The sequence below is a fragment of the Typopeltis vanoorti genome, chromosome 20 (genome assembly GCF_054136105.1).
Source record: "Typopeltis vanoorti isolate ZY-2024b chromosome 20, IOZ_Tvanoo_1.0, whole genome shotgun sequence".
NCBI classification, from domain to species: Eukaryota; Metazoa; Arthropoda; class Arachnida; order Uropygi; family Thelyphonidae; genus Typopeltis; species Typopeltis vanoorti.
This window is the reverse complement of record NC_143568.1, coordinates 104,569,726-104,589,957: the sequence shown is the minus strand read 5'-3', so window position 1 is coordinate 104,589,957 and position 20,232 is coordinate 104,569,726. Positions and strand designations below refer to the sequence as shown.

The window sequence follows — 20,232 nt, the reverse complement described above, 5'->3', positions numbered from 1 at the left end:
CCCAAAAAGTATACTTCCTGAAATTAAGTGGTGTGCCACAAGGTTCAGTGCTGGGATCATTGCTGTTTAATTGTACATAAATGATATATAGGAAATAACCTGCAAGGAAATATTCAATTTGCTGATGATGCGAAATTAGGTAGAATAATAGTTAACCAAAGTAATGGAGAACTTGCAGGATGATTTAAATAGGTTGTCAGTATTGGCAAAAGTTAATGGGTGTCAGTTTAATGTCGAGAAATGTAAAGTTAAGCAATTTGGGATAAATAGATTACAAGCCTGTGTATCACATTTTTGGCACTGTACTCTGAGAAATAGATGAAGTTAGAGATTTAGGTGTGGTGGTAGACAGACAGTTAAAGTTTAGAGGACATATTGCTAAGGTTGCTCACGTAGCCCATAAGATTACTTGGCTATTGAAGAACACACATTAATAAGTAGAGATAAGGAAGTTGGTATTCCTCTTTATAAGGCCTTGATACACCCACATCTGGATTATTGTGCTCAAGTCTTGTCCCTTGGGTTTCTTGGGGATGAGGAAGCAGTGGAGAGGATTCAGAGGCAAATGACCAAAATGGTGAGTGGCCTGTGGAATGTTCCCTATAAGAATTGGAGGTGTGTGTGGATTGCACAAGTTGATTGATAGGAGAAAAAGAGAGGATATGGTGAAACATTTAAGTTACTTAAAGGGTTTTTATAGGATAGATGCAGAGGAAATGTTTCAGCACTTGGCTAGAGGGATCAGAGCAAGGGGTCATCCCTGGAAGTTTAATAAAGGTGTGGTTGGTAGGGGTATGAGGATTAGATTTTTTGCTTGGAGAGTTGTAAATGAGTGGAATGGGTTGCTAGAGTCAGTTATGAGGCCTTTAATGGGTTCAAGGAGAGGTATGATAGATTGGGTCTCCCGCAATGAGTCTTCGGACTCCACGGAGGTGTCCGTATAATAATAATAACGCAAGCTTTTTTCCAGCTGTAAAAATTAGTTTTTTAAGATCAACATCTCTGGGAGTGATAAATATATAACTTTCATTCCTTATTAGTAGTCAAAACTAAATAATGATCACTTCCTATTTCAAATCCACTGTATACTCTTGTGTCCTTAAACACAGGGAAAACATTGCTATCAACTATAACATAGTCGGTATGACTTTGCATCTTCTCTCCATGTGAATTTGTACACATTTTTATGTTGGAACATGGTGTTAGTAATAACTAGTTTGTCCTAAACAGAAATCCAGTAGGTACTTATTATTAGCTGTTTTCTCCAAATGTTTCCAAAGCATTTCTATATGTCTGTTGAAAGTTTTTTTCACTTGGCTATACTAGAAATTAAAGGTGCCAAGAAATTATATTCTTGGTTTAATCCTTTATCCAAGTGTAAGTAAACAAAGTTTGCGCCTGAAGTATCGTCAGGATGGCGCAACTCGTATATAGAAGGCTAATGACTTCACATCACTTCCTTAGTATCCCATAATGCAAAGCATATATCCTTTCAGACATGTATAATGCTATGCATTATGGGAAGGGTCACCATCCAGACCAGTTTTGACCTTTATTGATATCACATCAGTGGGAGTCAGACCCAGAAGTAATACCAAGGTTGAAGTAATGCAGCAGTTATATTTCCATATACAAGGAGCTCTTGCTGATGTGAACTCAATAAAATTCGAAACCGGTCTGGGTAGTGACCTTCCCATAATGCATAGCATTATATTATACATGTCTGAAAGTATATGTGCTTTGCATTATTGGATACTAAGGCAAGTGATGTGAAGTCATTAACCTCTATATACAAGTTGCCCTGTTCTGAGGATACTTCAGGTGCAAACTTTGTTTGCTTACACTTGGATAAAGGATTAAACCAAACTAGTTATTACTAACACCTTTTTTCCAACATAAAAATGTGCACAAATTCACTTGGAGATAAGATGCAACGTCATACTGACTATGTTATAGTTGATAGCAATGTTTTCCCTTTATTTAGGGACAAGAGTATACAGTGGATCTGAAATAGGAAGTGATCACTATTTAGTTTGGAGCAGGATAAATTGAATTTCATAATGAAAAGAAGAGCATGGTGAACTATAGATTCAAATACACAAACATCATTCAAGAAAAAAATGAGAGTTTGAAAACAAGAACCAAATCTTGGAGATCCAGTGGCAAACCCTGAAGAAAACATTGATTGATTCAGCCAGAGAGGCATGTGGTGAAGTTGTCTATAAGGAGAGAACTCCATGGTGGACTCAGGAAGTTAAAGAGACAGTCAAGGAAAAGAAAAAAGCATATTGAAAGTTCCTGGCAAGTAAGTCAGCTTGTGTTCTTAGAGAATACAGAGAACAATGTAAGAAAGCACTGTGTAAAACCAGCTAAACAAAAAACATGGGAAGACTTTGGTAAAAAAAAAAATAGAAAATAAGTATCAGGAAGATGGCAATTCTGGATGATATTGAAAAAAGGTTAGAAATAGAGGAAAGAGTATTGTAAAAGGAATCAGAGATGATAAAGGTGACATGAAAATTGAAGATAAAGATATTCTAGATGGCTGGAGTAATTACTTTGAAAGATTGCTAAATGAAACAAGCAGTTGTCAGAATGGGGTAGAAAACTCCCAATAGGAATGCAGTCAAGAATATATATCTATACTTCAAATAGAAAAAGCCATCAAAAACCTCTTCTTCATCTATGATCTCTTGTGCTTTTAAGCGTTGAGATTTTGCCAAAGAGATTTCCATGCCATTCTGTCCAAGGCTTGTTGTTTTGCTTCTTTCTAGTTAATTCCCTTCTTTTCCAATTTTTCTTTAATTTCCTTTTGCCAACCTTTCCTGGGTCTGCCTATGTTTCTTTTTCCTATTTTCTGGCTTTCGTATACAGTTTTTGCTATTCTTTCTTCTTCCATTCGGTTAAGATGCCCAAACCACCTCATTTGGGCTTGTGCTATGAATTGGTTCAGAGGTGCAACTTGAAGGCTGTCTCTTATAGTTTGATTTCTTATTCGGTCTAGTCTTGTTTTTGTGCCACTTTCCTAAGATATTTCATTTCAATTGTTTGTAGTTCATTTGTGTTTCCTGTTATTAACACCAAGACTCGCAACTGTATGTTAATATTAGTAGAAACACTGAATGGTATACTGCCATTTTGGTATTCTGGGTGACTTCTTTCTTATCTAGGAGTAGGCCTTTCATTGCATAGAATAGCTTTTCCCCCTGGTTATCCTGCTGTTAATTTCTGTGTCTAGTCTACCATCTTCTTGGGATCATCTATATATGATCCCAAGTATTTAAAGGAGTGGACTTGTTCCAGTTGATTGTTCTCTATTTTTATTATGTGTTTTGGTTGGTTTCTAGATATGATCATTGTTTTAGTTTTATTTATATTTATGGTCATATTCCTTTTCTTTGTTTCTTCATACCAAATGTTGATGTTGTACTGCAGATTTTCAGCTGTATTTGCTAGAATCACTACATCATCTGCAAAAGCCATGTGTGAAATCCTGGTTTCTTTCAGTTTCCTATATCCTAGATGGAAATTTTTGTTTTTATTTGGCATGCCTTTAAAATTTCACCCATTACTGTGATGAAGAGAAGAGGGCTGAGGATAGAGCCTTGTCTCACTCCTACATTTATTTCAAATTCTTTTGATCTATTATTACAGGTTCTCACATAATTTCTGTTACTTTTGTAGAGGCTTTGTATGGCTGCTATTAAGTTATCTTGTTTTTTTTTTTAATGTTTGCCATATTAAGTGTCTGGGAACTCAGTCAAAGGCCTTTTCAAAATCTATAAAACATGCATGCAGTTCTTTTCCATATTCCAATGTTTTCTCTGATATTTGTCTAAGACTGAAGATATGATCCTATGTGCTTCAATTTTTTTGAAAGCCATATTGCATTTCGTCCAGTGTTATTTGATTCCTGAGCCTCTGTTCTAAAATACGGGCTTACAATTTTGCTGGAACGCTTAAAAGTGAAATTCCTCTATGGTTTTTCACATTTACAGTTGTCTCCTTTCTTAAATATAGGGATTATTATTGCTATTTCCAGTCTTTGGGAATAATTTTCTTTTTCCATGCGATATTGAATAGGTGTAAAAGAAATTTTATGGCTTTCATTCCTAAATTCTTTACCATTTCTGGTGTTATTTGGTCATGACCTGCTGATTTGTTCAGTTTTATTTTATTTATTGCTGCTAACAGTTCATTTGCATGAATTTCCTCACTTTGATCTTCTGTTTTGCTTGCATGCCTTGCTCTTAGGGTTCTATTTTTTCCATGTCCTGCATCTTCCAATAATTCTTGGAAGTACTGTTTCCATCCTTATTTTTGATAAACTTTATGGGGCATTCTTTCTCTGACCTCATTCTTCTTGAAACATTACAAAAGAGTTTTTGGTTTCCTTTAAAATTTTGTTCTAAAGTGTGTCTGAAGTCTTCCCAGCATTTTCTTTTCTCTTTTTTCACTAAGGTTTTAACTTTATTTCATTGGTTGTTGTATGCTTCTCTATCAACCCGTAGCTTTATTGTTATATAACTCTTCCGCAATTGCTTTTTCTTTTTAATTTCTTCTTTTAGTTCTTCAGTCCACCAAGGTGTTTTATGTTTCTTCTGTTTATTATTTAAGGATACACCACAAATTTGTTTGCTTGTTTCTAGAATAAGTGTTTTGAACCTGTACCATAGGCTTTCTACATCTTGGTCTTCATACATCTCCTTTTCTATTTCTTTCATCTTCTCTTCTATTTTACTTTTATACTCAATGGCTGTTTCTTCTTTCTTTAGTTTGTAGTTCTTTATCTTAACATTTATTTCCTTGCTACTTTTTCTACATTTATCAACTTTTATTTTATGGATTGTTTCCAATACTAATAAGTAGTGGTCACTGCCTATTTCGGGACCTCTATAGACGCATTTTTTGTATACTTCCAGTACGATCTGCTTATGATGGCATAGTCAATTATAGATTTTTCATTTCTACTGGGCTCTTCCCTGGTAAACTTATGGATTTCTTTATGCTTGAACATAGTATTCGCTATTACTAAATTATTTGTAAGGCAAAGATTTATTATTCTTTCTCCGTTATTATTCTGGGTTATTTCTCCTTGTGATCTCAACACTTGTTTCGTTTCTTCATCTACTTGATTCCCTACCCAGACATTAAGGTCTCCTAGTAGTATAATATGCCCTTGAACTTCTTCAATTGTTTTTTGTAAGACTTCGAAGAATTCATCTTTAATTTCTTTATTAGCATTATCATTTGGGCCATATGCAACAATCACATTGAATACTTGGTTATCTGATTTAAAATCTATAGTGATTGTCAACAATCTTTCATTTATTAGTTGCCATTTAGTAATATATTCTTTGAGATCTAGTTTAATTATGCAAGCTACCCCTTGTTTTCCCCATTCTCTTGGTTTTACCCCTGAATAGAAAAGTATATGTCCATCTTTCATTTTCTGGCAACTTTGACCTTTTTGTTTTTTTGCTTTTGTGACTGCTAGCAGATCCAATCTTGATTTTTTAAATTCATCTATTAATTCGTTTTCTTTTCCATGTAGACTTTTAACATTCCATGTCCCGTATATCATGTACCTTTTCCCTCGCTTTGTCATTAACCATTTAGGCAGTTCGGCTATCTCTTTGTTATTTCTTTTAATGGAGAAATTTTAAGGTGTGTAGGGGATTAGCCTACAGCACCCGAGTCTGGTGGTGGGGCTGTCACCTTTAAGGCTCCCAGACTGGCCTATGAGAGAAGTGCTATCCTGTTGGTCCGTGGGAGGTATTTTATTTCCCTCCTTCCCTTCATAGTAAACTATGATGAGCATTCCCTGATCCACCACCAGGGGATGCGCCCGATGGGGGTTACAGGTGTCCCCACACGGGCATCAAAAATCTGAAATGTGGTAAGGTAGTGGGAGTAGATGAAATTCGACCAGAAATGTTCAAATATAGTGGCTGCAATGCATCATTCAGAAGACACAGAGGGTTGAATTCCTGATGATTGGAGTAGAGCTCTTGTAAAACCCATCTATAAAAAGGGGAATAAAACTGAATATGAGAATTACAGAGATATTTTCCTACTGAGCGTTCCTGATAAGATTTATGCAAGTATATTTTAGAACTGGCTAAGAAAAATTGTGAAAGGGACACTTGGTGAAGAAACTGGATTCAGGCCAAATAGCATTATTTATCTTCTTATAGTTCAGAAATCGTGGGAATATAAAAGCGTATGTCAAGAGGAAAGCTCTTCAAAATGCTAGCTATAAGTCAGCAGTTAGAATTTAAAGAGGTACAGGAAGATGGTTTGATGTTAAATCAAGTGTACAACAAGGGTGGACATTATCTTTACTGTTATTCATTATCTATATGGATCACATTATGAAGAAAGTGGTATTAAATCTTATATCAAAATTGGCAATGTTAATCTTATCCCTTTATGCAGTCCTGTGTAACTTTTTCCTAGCTTACTTGTCTACTGCTTTGTTAACAGTTGAGAATGCATTATTGCCCGCAACATGTATATATTTATATAACAAATAATGGCTCACTTTGTTTTAAAAGAACTTTGCTGAACTATCTACATAATAATTTCTCATAGACAGGCTTATACGTTGGTTATGCATTTCTAAATCACTTAGGGAATTGAAACAACGTAGATCCGAATATAAATTAAATTATACTTTAATAAATATTTCCGATATTTCGGCAATGTCACATTGCCATTTTCAAAAGGAACTTACAAAAAGGCAGTTGCACACAGGCACTAACAATACAGTAACTGAGAATGAAGATATGAAGCTATCGTTCTCCTAGAAGTCCTGATGGTGCCCTCTGGCAGGCTAAGTAGGCGTTCTTGGCCGTTGGGCTGAAGGTCTGCTGATGTATGCCTCCCAAATTTGGGGCAGTCGCATACAACCAAATTTGTTGAGGTTTGGAGAGTTTCTTAGGGCAGAGGCTGATTCCATAAATAATCTTTCGAATTTATATTTGCTCCGGAAGAAAGCTACAGTAATACACCGGAGCAAATATAAATTTGAAAGATTATTTATGGAATCAGCCTCTGCCCTAAGAAACTCTCCAAACCTCAACAAATTTGGCTGTATGCGACTGCCCCAAATTTGGGAGGCATACATCAGCAGACCTTCAGCCCAACGGCCAAGAACGCCAACTTAGCCCGCCAGAGGGCACCATCAGGACTTCTAGGAGAACGATAGCTTCATATCTTCATTCTCAGTTACTGTATTGTTAGTGCCTGTGTGCAACTGCCTTTTTGTAAGTTCCTTTTGAAAATGGCAATGTGACATTGCCGAAATATCGGAAATATTTATTAAAGTATAATTTAATTTATATTCAGATCTACGTTGTTTCAATTCCCTAAGTGATTTAGAAATACATAATAATTTATTGTTATGATATATCATCAACTGTGTTTTAGAATTACTGCAGTTATTTAATTCACTTACACACTCCCATTTAGTTAAAAAAAAAAAAAGTGCACTGCATTAGATATTCACCTTGATATAATTATTCAAAGTATTACTGATGTCTCTTCTGATATGAATTATCGGTTTTACTGTGTGTGCAAAAACATATAATCTGGTAAAACACTTGAACATATATAGAAAATGGAAAGACATATCATTTTCTTGAAAATAAAATTCTGAAAAAAGAAATGTCTATTACAAAAATGTACATTTGTTTATTCGGTTAAATTTTTTAATAATGTTTATCTAAATTTTTTTCTTCAAAATTTTCTTTTGGCACTTAGGATCAATGTGTTTGCAAATAATACAGGCAATAGTCTGTAAAAAATACAAATCTTCATATGAAAAATACACTAAATATTATGGAAAGTTGCACATTTCCAACCACCACATAAAAAAACACACACTTTCTTGGTAAAAGAATCTGCAATATTCACAATACAAAGATTTTGCACCTTTGTGGACAAACTTCTTTCAGTTTTGGCTTTCAGTATATTCATTTGAAAGGGCCTATGAAAAAAAAAAAAAGAAGAAATAATAAATAGTTTAATCAAATTTATAAATACTTAAATAAGAATTATGCATGGATCAGAAATATTACAACATAATTGTTGACCTCAATTGTCAGTGACCTCACATCATTTATGTTTCTGAATTTTTTCCAGGTTTTAGAAGACATGGTTTGAAGGAAGATATTCAGTTGTTTGCTGATGATGATGCAAAGTTGGGTAGGATAACAGTTAATCAAGAGCTTGCAAGATGATTTGAATAGGCTGATAGTATGGGCAAAACAAAATGGATGTCAATTTAATGTGGAAAAGTGTCAAGTTATGCATTTTGGAATACAAAGATTACAAGCCATGTATCACATTGAGGGAACTGTACTCCAGGAAATTGATGAAGCCAGAGATTTGAGGGTAGTAGATAGAAAGCTGAAGTTTAAAGGGCATAGTGTTGAAGAAGCCAAGGTGGCTCACAGGATTACTTGGTTAATGAAAAATACACTAACAAGCAGATATAAGGAAGTTATCATTCCACTTTATAAAGCCTTGATATGACCATATCTGGATTAGTGTGCTCATGTCTGGTCACCTGGATTTCTTGGAGATGAGGAAGTGGTGGAGAGGATCCAGAGGTGAGTGGTCTGTGAAATGCTCCCTATGAGGATGGTTGAGGGTTAATGGATTGTAAAAGTTGGTTGATAGGAGAAAAAAAAAAGGGGGGGGAGGATATGATAGAAACATTTACGTTACTTAAAAAGGATTTTATAGGACTGATGCAGAGGAAATGTTTCAGCACTTGGCTAAAGGGAGCAGAACAAGAATTCATCCCAGGAAGTTGGGTAAGAGTGTGGTTAGCAAGAGCATGAGGACTAGATTTTTTGCTTGGAGAGTAGTAAATGAATGAATGGAATGGGTTGCCTGAGTCAATTCTGAGTGCTTTGTCTGTTAATGGTTTCAAGGAGAGGTATGATAGTTAATGGTCTCCCATGATGAGTCTTAGGACTCCATAGAGATGCCTGTGCAATAATAATAATTTACTTTAATTCCAAAATCAAAGTTAACTGAAACTTGACTTGTGTTGTAGTATATGGCAATTTGTATGCCAGAGTGCAGTAATAACCGCTTCATGATTAAGTATTGGTGGCAACAAATGCTAATACATCTCATCACTTCATGGCAAGAATTGTTAATTGTTTTGTTTAAGAAAATTACTCTTGTATTATTTACAATTTTGATCTCAAAATGATTAAGATTAGTATGTGCATATAAGGCAAGTGGAGCATTAATCATCACTTCTAATTGTAAATTATTAAGACTTACCATTCTATAACTATTAACCATTGCTAATTTTAGAGGAAACGTGGAAACACACAAGCGTGTAGTTAACAAATTAACTTAGAACAACAATTCTGATTCTGGTTTAAATTAGCAGTTTAAGATTAACTGCATATAACGGGAGGTAGTGAAATCCAACTTACTGGAGAGTTCTTGCAAAGAATCAGACAACATTGTCGAGAGAGAGAGGAGGGAATATTAATATTTATAAGCAGAGCTCCAGAAATACAACTTAAATATGCTAGCCACAAAAAAAATGACTCGCATACAGTGGCAGTAATTTATAAGGACTTCTTATGTCCTCCAGTGTCTCTTGGTTGCAAAATACCACTTATCAAATGATTTATCTGGAATAAAGACTTGCAGAGAAGAGTCATTCATGTGATATACACCCTCTGTCCAAAAAGAAACCGAACTTTTGATAAAAAATAAGACACAGGCCAATTATAATTATTCATATCATTTATTTCAATCAATATACTCTCCCTCAGCTTCGATACAGCGTTTGGCATGGTCAATTAATTCGTTAAATGAGTTTTTTATATCGGTTTTTGGGATACTGTTGAGGGTCGTGGTTACTGCCACTTGAGCATTTTCAATGGTGTCATCGCTTTCCTTTCATCAGCAAATAAAGTAGGGGGAAGGAAAGAAGTCACAGGGTGCTAAATCAGGTGAATACGGTAAGTTATCCAACACACAAACTTGGTTTTTGCTCAAAAACTGTCTCACAATGAGATGGTGCAAAAGAGACCAGCTGCTTGCATCACGATATTCATGCTGTACGCGATGAATTCACACTATCAATCGCTTCAAAATTTTGAGATAAAACCCACCATTGACCATCCAGAACGAATTCTTTGTAAATAATGCCCTTGGAATCGTAGAAACAAATTAGCACTCTCTTTACTTTTGATTGCTCCAAGTGACTTTTTTTTTTCAGATGTCCCTCTTTTGGTGGTTTCCACTCTGGTGCTTTGTTTCGGGCTCATACTCAAAACACCACATTTCATCACCAGTAACGATCATTTCAAGGAAGTTTTGAGTCCTTACGAGCAGTTTTAATGAGGCCCTTGCAGTGTTCAATTCGATACATTTTTTTGGTCAACTTGTGGGGAACAAATTGCGAATTCAATTTACGAAGGCCCAAACTCTTGGTCAAAATGTTGTGCACAATTGATTTTGGGATCCCCAAAATCAATTGTGCACAACATTTTGACCAATTCATCTTCAATCAATCTCATGGACGATTTCGGGTTTTCTTCGATGAAATCATGCACTTTTTGGATGTTAACTTTGCTCAGTCAGTTTTTGGACGGCCCGGCTTTTCGTCATCCTCAAGCATCTCCGACCATTTTGAAATCACTTAACCCAATCATAAACATGAGTGCGGGATAAGCATTCAGCACCATATGCTTTTTGAAGCATTTGATCGTTTCGGTAAAACATTTACCAAGTTTAACACAAAAGTCAATCACAGCTCTCTGTTTGAAACTCATTTTCCGATGTTTGTCAAAACACACTGTCACTATAACCTAGCTTCTAATAAAACAAATGTCATAAACAGTTGACACAACATTAATGAAGGGTGCCGCTTTTGACAACAAAAAGATACAACAGGTGGCGCCACTAGTTTCTTCTATTTTCAAAAAGTTCAGTTTCTTTTTGGACAGAGGGTGTATATGAATGGCCCATCCATAAATCATTCAGTGAAGGATTCATGATGAATGCAACTTCCCTTTTATTATTCATTTGATTGAAACCTCATTCAGATAATTGCTGGTATAATGGCTACAATTTGAAGCAGTTATGAGAGAAATGGAAACCTGTTCTTTCCAAAGATTAAATAGTTCCCCGACAACTCTGAACTTATACCACACTTTCAAATTCATTGAAATTGCATAATGGTGAATATGAAAATACTTGCTGAAATGTTTACCACAAATTCTTCCAGATCTTCAGGCAGAGCTTTAACACTGATACATTTTCACCAAACTGTTTTTATTAAATAGATTATTCCTTAAATGCTGTGGAGCTTCTCTCATTTCTTTAAGGCTTTGAAGGTACTGTCCAAGTGTATTTTGTGACTTAGTAGATTCTCCTTTTGAAAAATCATGCCAATTGCTTGAATAAGTTCAAAAAATCTAAGAGAAAATTGATTCTTATTCAAACAAGTAGAGTATTCCTTCACTTCCTTTGGAGAAAAGGAGATGTTGAAGCAGCATCCCCTTTTCTATTGCTTATTTCCTCCAAATGCATTACAACTCTGCATTTGGTTTATTGAATTTAGCTATACAGGCATATTAAAAAGACACTTAAGGTGCATTTTCCAGGTATTTCAGAATTCCTTAAAAAATGTAGTCAGTGCTCCCAATCTATTAGATGCCCACTTTACTGAACGCAGACAATGAGGATTTTTTTTTGTAAGATGGCTGCTACTTTTTTCCACTTCTTTCAAGTTTTGGTGAATTGTGGTACAAGGTGTAATTTTTTATTTTAACCACTTCAATTTTAGCAATAATCTAACAATAGATTTGGCATATATCTTTCCACTTGCCCATTGTTTTTCCTAGCATGTTACCTGCTCCATCTATTCCAATGCCTACCAACCATTTACTCCACTTACCAGTCTTCCATGGAAATAATAACTAGTTCTTTTCACTCTCTAATGAATCAAGATATGTTGCAGCTTCAGTTTTGGGGAGGAATTACAGAAACAAATGCTTCTTTCAGTTTCCAATTTTAATCTATATATCTCATAAAAAGGACAAGTTCCTCCTCATTTGAAATATTACAAATGAAGGGCAAGCTGGGCCTTGTGAACACTACAGAGGCACTAATAAGTTGGGAATAAGAATATAACTGCACACTGATCAGACCACCACATATGGATCTTTCTATTTTCTCCAAATGCATTACGACTCTGCATTTGGTTTATTCCTCAACGGTTTATTGAATTTAGCTATACAGGCATATTAAAAAGACACTTAAGGTGCATTTTCCAGGTATTTCAGAATTCTTTAAAAAATGAAGATCTAGTTTCCTGAATACTAAAAAATACTGAGAAGGTAAGTTATTAAGATTATGATCTTAAGTATTAAGATCAATTGAGGAAGTGTGATTTGTGTAGTGCAGAGAACTTGGTACACAGTCTGAGAAAAGGCATTATGTTGACAAGATAAAATTATCAGTTAGAAGTAGAGAAGATACTGCACAGAGCAGTGGGTAACAGCAAAAAGATATAGGTATTGTAGCATAGAGAACCTCCTACAATGACTCAGGTGACTACATGGAGGCCTAAAAATAAATGACTTTGAATAATCCTTACAATATGTGCAACATCATATTTGTGTTATCACATGTTGATTAATCAAGTATTAATTTTATCTTGCATATATATAATTATATTAATTCTTATTAGTTTTTGATTTTTGAATTAAAACACATACCTGATGTAACCTGAACATTTCATTGAGAGATTCAGTAAGAAGGCACTTTGAACTGTTTAATTCCAATGAAGTTAGATTATTTAACTTTGCATAAAAAGCCTCAGATTTAAAAATTGCATCTGATGAACTTCGCAATTTAGACATTCTGGTATCCCAGATGTCTTTAATCAGTGTTTTTATTTCATCGGCATGAGGAATATCAGGTAATGCAATGTCCAACAATATCTGTGCAATTTCTCGATAGTGTCTGCTTGGCATTTCTGTAAACAGTGGGGACTCAATTTCTTCTTGCTTCTTCTCCTCTAACTTTTGTATATCCATCCACTCGGGAGGCAAAATGCGGCATTTTTGCCTTTGTCTAAGATTAATTGCTAACCACAGTGGCACTTCTGTAGGAATGCTAGGTGTAAAAGGACCAAAGTCTCCAGAAATGAGATAGAGTTTTCCATGTGAAAAATTTGGAATAATAGTTACTATTTCTTGCTCTGCTAAGAATTCGATTTCTGATGGTTCCATCACATCTACAGTTCTTCCATTCCTAAATATCAAAGCCAAAGTAACACATTAATTTTTAAACGATACTGAATATCACAGCTTCTACAGATTTCATTCAATATGGAAATTCATCAATGGCAATATCTTTGAAATAAGTATAGATAGGCAAAAGGCAGAGATAAGGATGAAAAAAGGTAGAGATAGGCAAAAGAAGCTTATTTAAAAAAATTTGTTTGACAAGTATGAAAAAGAGTATCATTACAAGAGATTTTAATTATGATAATACAGACTAAACAAACAGGTTTATGGGATTTTTTTTAAAGTGAATTTCTGGAAGTTGGTGGGATAAATACCTCAGGCAATGTCAATCATTACAAGAAGCCACACACACCCCTAAGCCATTTCTACCATTTAAATCATGAAACAACACAACAAACAAATACACAAATTATAAGAATATTTTATCTAACTGACAAATGAAAAAAAAAAAAAAACATGTTAGAATTTTCAATTTTACTTACATCTGTACATCATCTATAACCACTTCATTAATATTATGCGGAACAAAAATATTTCATTTTCTGAACAATTGCAAACCCTGTAGGTAGACACTAAGATGTCCTCTTACAATGTCACAAAGTATCATATCATTCCTTAAACTCATTCACTGTTTGTACTCTCACTACCCTATCAAGTAGTGCACTATGGATCAATCATCCTGTCATACAAAAAAAAAAAAAAAAAAAAAAAAAAAAGAAAAGAAAAAAAGCAACCACTTCCTTTTGCAACTTCCAGGGATGGCCTTTTGGCAATGTTCTACCACATAAAAAATCTTTCCACTGTCAATCCTCTAAATACCTTTCAACACTTTAAATGTCTCAATCATATCATCTCTTTGTCTTCTATCCACCAAACTAGAATTTGCATGTCCTTAGCCTAAATTCATAACTGAAACAGTACAGTCCTGATATCTTTATTATCCTGTACTCTATCTCTGAGGTTATTTCATTCCCTTCAAATTCTGATTAGATATGAGCACAATATACAGGTATGGTCTCATTAGAGCTTTATTACAATGGAATCACCACTTATATCTGGTCGGTATTGTAGCAACCCTATTGGTTACCTTCACCACCTCCATAATATATCTCCTAAACTACAAATTTCTATCGATCATCACCCCAAGATTCCTTTCCTCCCACTTTACTCTTTTCAAATAGGGAGAATATGGTGCTGCACAATGTAAAAAAAAAAAAAACACGATAAAATTATTATTATTATTATTCAGGCCTCCATGGAGTCAAAAGACTCATCGTGGGAGGTCCTTCCTAAGAAACACAAAGTCTATCATACCACTCCTTGACCGTTCTCGCTCTCACCACTCTATCAAGCAATGCATTCCATGGTTCAACCACCCTCCATGCAAAGAAACCACTCCTCACCCTCTTGCTCACAGTTTCCATTCGTAACTTCCAGGGATGGCCTCTTGTCATCACTCCTTCCTGCTGTTCAACCAAGCGAAAGAACTCCCCAGTATCAACCTTGTAACCACCTCCCAACAGTTTAAAAGTCTCAATCATATCACCTCTCCTTCTATCCACCAAACTCTGCAGTCCACATTCTTTCAGCCGATCCTCATAACTATCATTGTACAGTCCTGAAACCATCTTTGTTATCCGCCTTTGTACCCTTTCCACAGTTAATTTGTCCCCTTCAAATCCTTGGGACCAAATCTGAGAACAACAGTCCAAGTGTGGTCTGATCAGTGTCTTATACAACGGAATGATAACTGTTTTATCTCTGCAGGTCAGTGTCCTTCTCATTATTGCAGCAATCCTCTGTGTTACCTCCACCACCTTTGCAATTGCAAAAAAATGGACAGACAAGTCAATAACAAAGACTAAACTGAAATGAAAGATTACTTTTATGTGTTGCACTTATAATAACAGAGCAATAAAACATTTAATATCAATTTAATTTCATTTCGCACAGTAATTACGATATTACAGTTACTGGAGCATAAGTGTTGTCACAAACCTGTCGTGCAACTTGAGCACACTGAGTTCACCCATCCAAAAGAGCACCTTCTTCAATGTGGCTACTGTTCTTGTGGACCAGAAATTGCATCCCGTATACACAGCATTCTAAACAGCAGAATGTAACATGTCTGAAGGAATTTTTGTCATAGTCCATGATATGCTGTCCTTTAAGACTGCCAAGTTCAAGACACCACCATGACAGACATTTGGCTTCAGATAACCCTAATAACTCCAAAAATTGCATGGAGTGATATCAGGAGAGCAAAGTGGCTATGTAACTAGAAAGAAACAACTGATTATTCATTTTTCAGTAAGTAATGCTGTACTGGTTGTGCAATGTGGAGAAGTGCTCCATCTTGCATAAAAATGGTCTCCTCCAGACAACTTATTGCTGAAGGTGCAGAATGATGAAACTGCTCAACATATTGTGATATTTCTATGTGGTAATGAAACAAGTTAGGAGTCCTGTTGGAGTGATGTTTTCAAAAAAGAATAGTCCTATTATAAAATCTGCCGTGAAGCCACACCAAATGGTAATTTTTGGTGAATGTAATAAAACATCCTTGAGCACATGGAGTTTGGAAGCCTAAATTTGACAATTTTGGGTGTTTATGGTCCAATTCAGATAAAAATGCACTTCATTTCCCAAACAGAATTCTCCAAGACCGACTTTAAATCTGACCAGAAACTCTAGAGCAAACGTCTATCATTTATTATAATCATCATGTAGCAGCTGATCTTGTATAGATAAAATATCATTTTGCACAACTTTCCATACCATGGAATAATACATATCCAATTGTCACACTACTTCACAGGCACTGCTACTACCAACAACATTTTTGTGTGATCTGTTGACAATCATGGTGGCAACTTCAACTCCCGTGGTGACACCAGTTTCCGTCTGCTGCCAGGTTGAACTTCCAAAGATCCTGTTTCTTCAAACTTCAAATCATCGATCTAACTGCATTAACTGACAGAGGACCTTTATGCAAGTTATTTTGGCGAGTTCTAACATTTATTAAGGTATAACATTTATGTTATATTAAGCATAACATTTATTAAGGTAAAATAACTTTACAAGTAATGCACAATAAGTTAAAATGAGGTGCATGTTGAACAAGACGACTATCAACAGGAATGCATTTATGAAGTTTTCCCTTCATAGCTCTTATGATGTCAGCAAAACAGGTGTTCATGAACTGTTTACTCCTTTCCATATCCTTTAAGTCATAGTTTCAGAATCATCTAATCTGTTGTGTCTGAAACACACAGATCACTGGAAGCCAAAAAAAAGTAGAGAATACACTAACCCTCAGTTTGGATTATGGTAAATGACAAGAAACATAAAAAGCTATACAGTATAAGATTTGAAGATGCCCGTGAATGAGTATGCCCTCGGCAGAGTTGGAAGGAAAAAAAAAAACATTCTAAAAATGTTTTTTAGTGGTTACTTGCTTTCAAGTATCCTGCTTTGTACTATTTCAGTGCAGATGATAACTCCATGAAATGAAAAAAAAAAAAACTTTTTAAATGGTTTGATCGAATCAATGATTGGGTTGACTGATGGAAAAAAAAAAAAACATGAGCTTTGATAGTATTACTAAAGTTTTTACATGGTTAATAGTTCCAAAACAGCTATGCTAGTGAAACCCTTAATCAAAAATAATAATCAAAGATAAATTTATGAGTTTCTGGATGAAGATAATTTAAGCTATCAGCCAAGGTTTAAACTCTGACCACACCAATTTCACCAGTTACCATTAATTAAAATGACCAGCAGTTTTACTAATAATTCCTTAAATAATATTTTTGTAATTAATGTCAAGCTAATTTTGGGAGCCCAAAAGTTTCAGCATAAGCCCTTCATTTAAATTATTATTATTATTATGTAACACCTCCAGGAAGTCCAAAGACTCATCGAGGAAGAAGAGCATCTACTCCAGAAGTTTCCGTCTCCACCAACCGCAACTGTCTTCATATCTACACCAATGCCATCACAGCCTTTTGGCTGGAGAGCAGATATGCTAACCACTTGGCCAACCAGGCTAGCATATTTAGGGTCGCAACTTATTAATTAGCAATTTTAACATTTATTTTTTCAAATGAACATAATTTACTATCTTATGGCACATGAAAGCCAGCACTTTTTTTTTTTTTTGTAAAACGATAGATGCTAGTACTCATTCTTTGCCAGCAGGGAAAACTGAAAGTTAAAAATTATTTACTGATATTTTTACTTCATAGTGTAAGAATGATTTTGGAATAAAAATGCACAATAAAAGTATATAAAAAATAAGTAAAATTTATATAACAGTTTTAATAAAAATTTTATATAGCAGACATGACTGCTGAACACACTGACAAGCAGAGACAGAGAAGTTATTGTTCCTCTTTATAAGACACTAACAAGCCACATCTGGACTACTACACAAATCTAGTCACCTGAATTTTATGGGGGAATGTGTGGTGGGTGGAGAGGATCCAGAGGCGAGTGACAAAGATTGTGGCAGGTCTATGGAATGTTTCCTATGAGAATAGATTGACAGTCTAACCTTCAAAAATAACTGATAGGTGAAAAAGAGCAAACATGATAGAAGCATGAAAGTTATTAAAGTGGTTTTATAGGACTGACACAGTATGATACAAGGGCAGCTGTGAGCACTTCGTCTGTGAATGAATTTAAGTACAGGCATGATAGATATTACATGAATAATAGTTAGTGTCAACACAGGGTCTCCTGCAGTTGTCTTCTGAATCCATGGAGACACCCATATAATAATAATATAAAACTGATTTTTATAGCAATTATAAAACTGTTTAATATAACAAATACTTTAATAACAGACGAAGTGAAAAATGCAAATTTCATTAAATAAATACGCTTAATACAAGGTAAATGTGTAAAAAATTACTGAATATCAAAAATTTCTACAGTACCGCATTCGTGTGTCATACGTTAGTTAATAAAGGTGATGTATGCTGTGACGTTGCATACTGTCTCAAAAAATCACTGACGAAAGCTAACCAGGTGTGCAAGCATGGCCATTCACAGAAAATTTTCCAGGAGGGGGCAAAGCTTGGACAAATAATTACATCAATAAATTTTTATTTAATTATTTATTTATTTTTTTTTTTTTACAAGTAGATTATAGAATACAGTATTGCATCAATACAAAAATACACATATAATGTATATAAATTTACAATATAAAGAAAACAAGAATTAATACATACATATATATATATATATATATATATATAGACAGATAATAATAATTTCAATAGTCATGTATTGTATAAGAATTGAATTCTCCGTCTATCACTTGGAAATCTATTGATGTCATTTTCAATAAATTTCTTCTTTACTGTTTCCTCTTCTCGTTTTTTCCTGTGCACACTAATCATACATAAACCGGATAAACGCGTTTCAATGGTACAGGTCGTAACAGGCAATGTCATATTTATTAATAGAAGGGAAATAGTCGCAATGCTCCAAAACTTCTGAAAAAGTTTGGGGAATATCAGTCGAAGGAAAATTTGTCCATTTTTCATACCGAATTGTTGCTTCTATTTTTAAATATTGTAAATTGTATTTTTCGCTTATCTTTTGATGTTGTTTTGGAACTTTATTTTATCTATTTTTAGAATATTCTTGGGATGAAACTGAAATACTGAAAATGCCATTTCGTTATCCGAGGAAAATCTTGATTTTAAGAATGAAATTAAAGAATCTAAGTATGGGATAAATATCCAGGATAACTGCTTCTATATTTCTATATGGAATATCGTCTAGGTATTTCTATTTTTATTGCTAATTTTTCAGCCATATCTAGTGAAAGTTTATAAATCTCTTCAAATTCTAATAAAATTTTAAGGCAAAGCGTCCCATGTTCGAGGTGCAAGATTACATATCTCAATGACTTTTACGATTATAATTTTGTTTCACAATATGCAATTTTACATTTCTAGTAAGTCATCGAGTACTATTTCATCAATAACCAAGTAATCTGATGACCTGCTTTAGCAATATGCCCTCTAAACTTTAATAACTTTTTACCCACCAAATCCCTGGCTTCATCAATTTTCTAGAGTAATTTCATCAATTTGGTACATAGCTGGTAATTTTTTAACCCAAATTGTATAACCTTACACTTGCATCATCATCTTCTTTCCTACAAATAACTTCGTAGGAATATGAAGATGATAACAAACCGAAGTTGGATTTATAATGCATCATCATCAAATTCCTGCCATGTACCCTGAAGGGGTGTACAGGATATGATAGTACTACATGAAAAATTTACATCCAAGCTTGTTAATTCATTCTTATTTCGCAGTTATTTATTTATAAATGATCGCAAATTATTTGTAATTAATGTTTCGAATGGAATTCAAGTGATATAACCACGATTATTCGACAATACTCCGCAAGAAACTATCAAGCATTCTCATGAGGAATTTGGTAGAGTCTAAAAAAGATTTTCATAAATACCGCTAAAACTTCCATTATGGCAACATTGCTTGGTTTCGCTAAGTAGTTACGCAGGAATCCAGAACAAACTAATACGTAAAATATTAGTAAAAATAAATGAGGCTTACATTTAGGAAAATCCTTTGAGACAGAGAAATATACCTAACGTATAACCCCTTAACAAATTTAATTAATAATTACTGCAACATCATTATATATTAATTTACAGAACAGCCAACTCAATTCTCGCTAATAGCTGTCATCACTTTCTCTGAGTTTATTTTGTGTACGAGATTAACAGTTGTGAAAACTACTGGTTTCAAGGACAAGAAGCGAAAGATAGCAAAACATTACGAAAATGTAACATGGGATTTTCCCAGAAATAATACCTATATTACGAAAATAATTTTAAAATGTGAAAAACTTATATGAAATTGTAAATGACTGGAAGAATTATTCC

The 20,232-nt window shown here is 34.5% G+C and overlaps 1 protein-coding gene across 1 annotated transcript; it reads right to left on the bottom strand.

Moving 5' to 3' along the window:
* Positions 1–7,680: 7,680 nt before the first annotated feature.
* Positions 7,681–20,031, bottom strand: Psf2 (DNA replication complex GINS protein PSF2-like protein). The gene is made up of 3 exons (XM_090410456.1): positions 19,901–20,031; positions 12,765–13,302; positions 7,681–7,990 (listed from the first exon to the last, which is right to left on the bottom strand). Coding segments are annotated over exons 1-3 (576 nt in total). The 5' UTR covers positions 19,903–20,031; the 3' UTR covers positions 7,681–7,954.
* Positions 20,032–20,232: the final 201 nt, after the last annotated feature.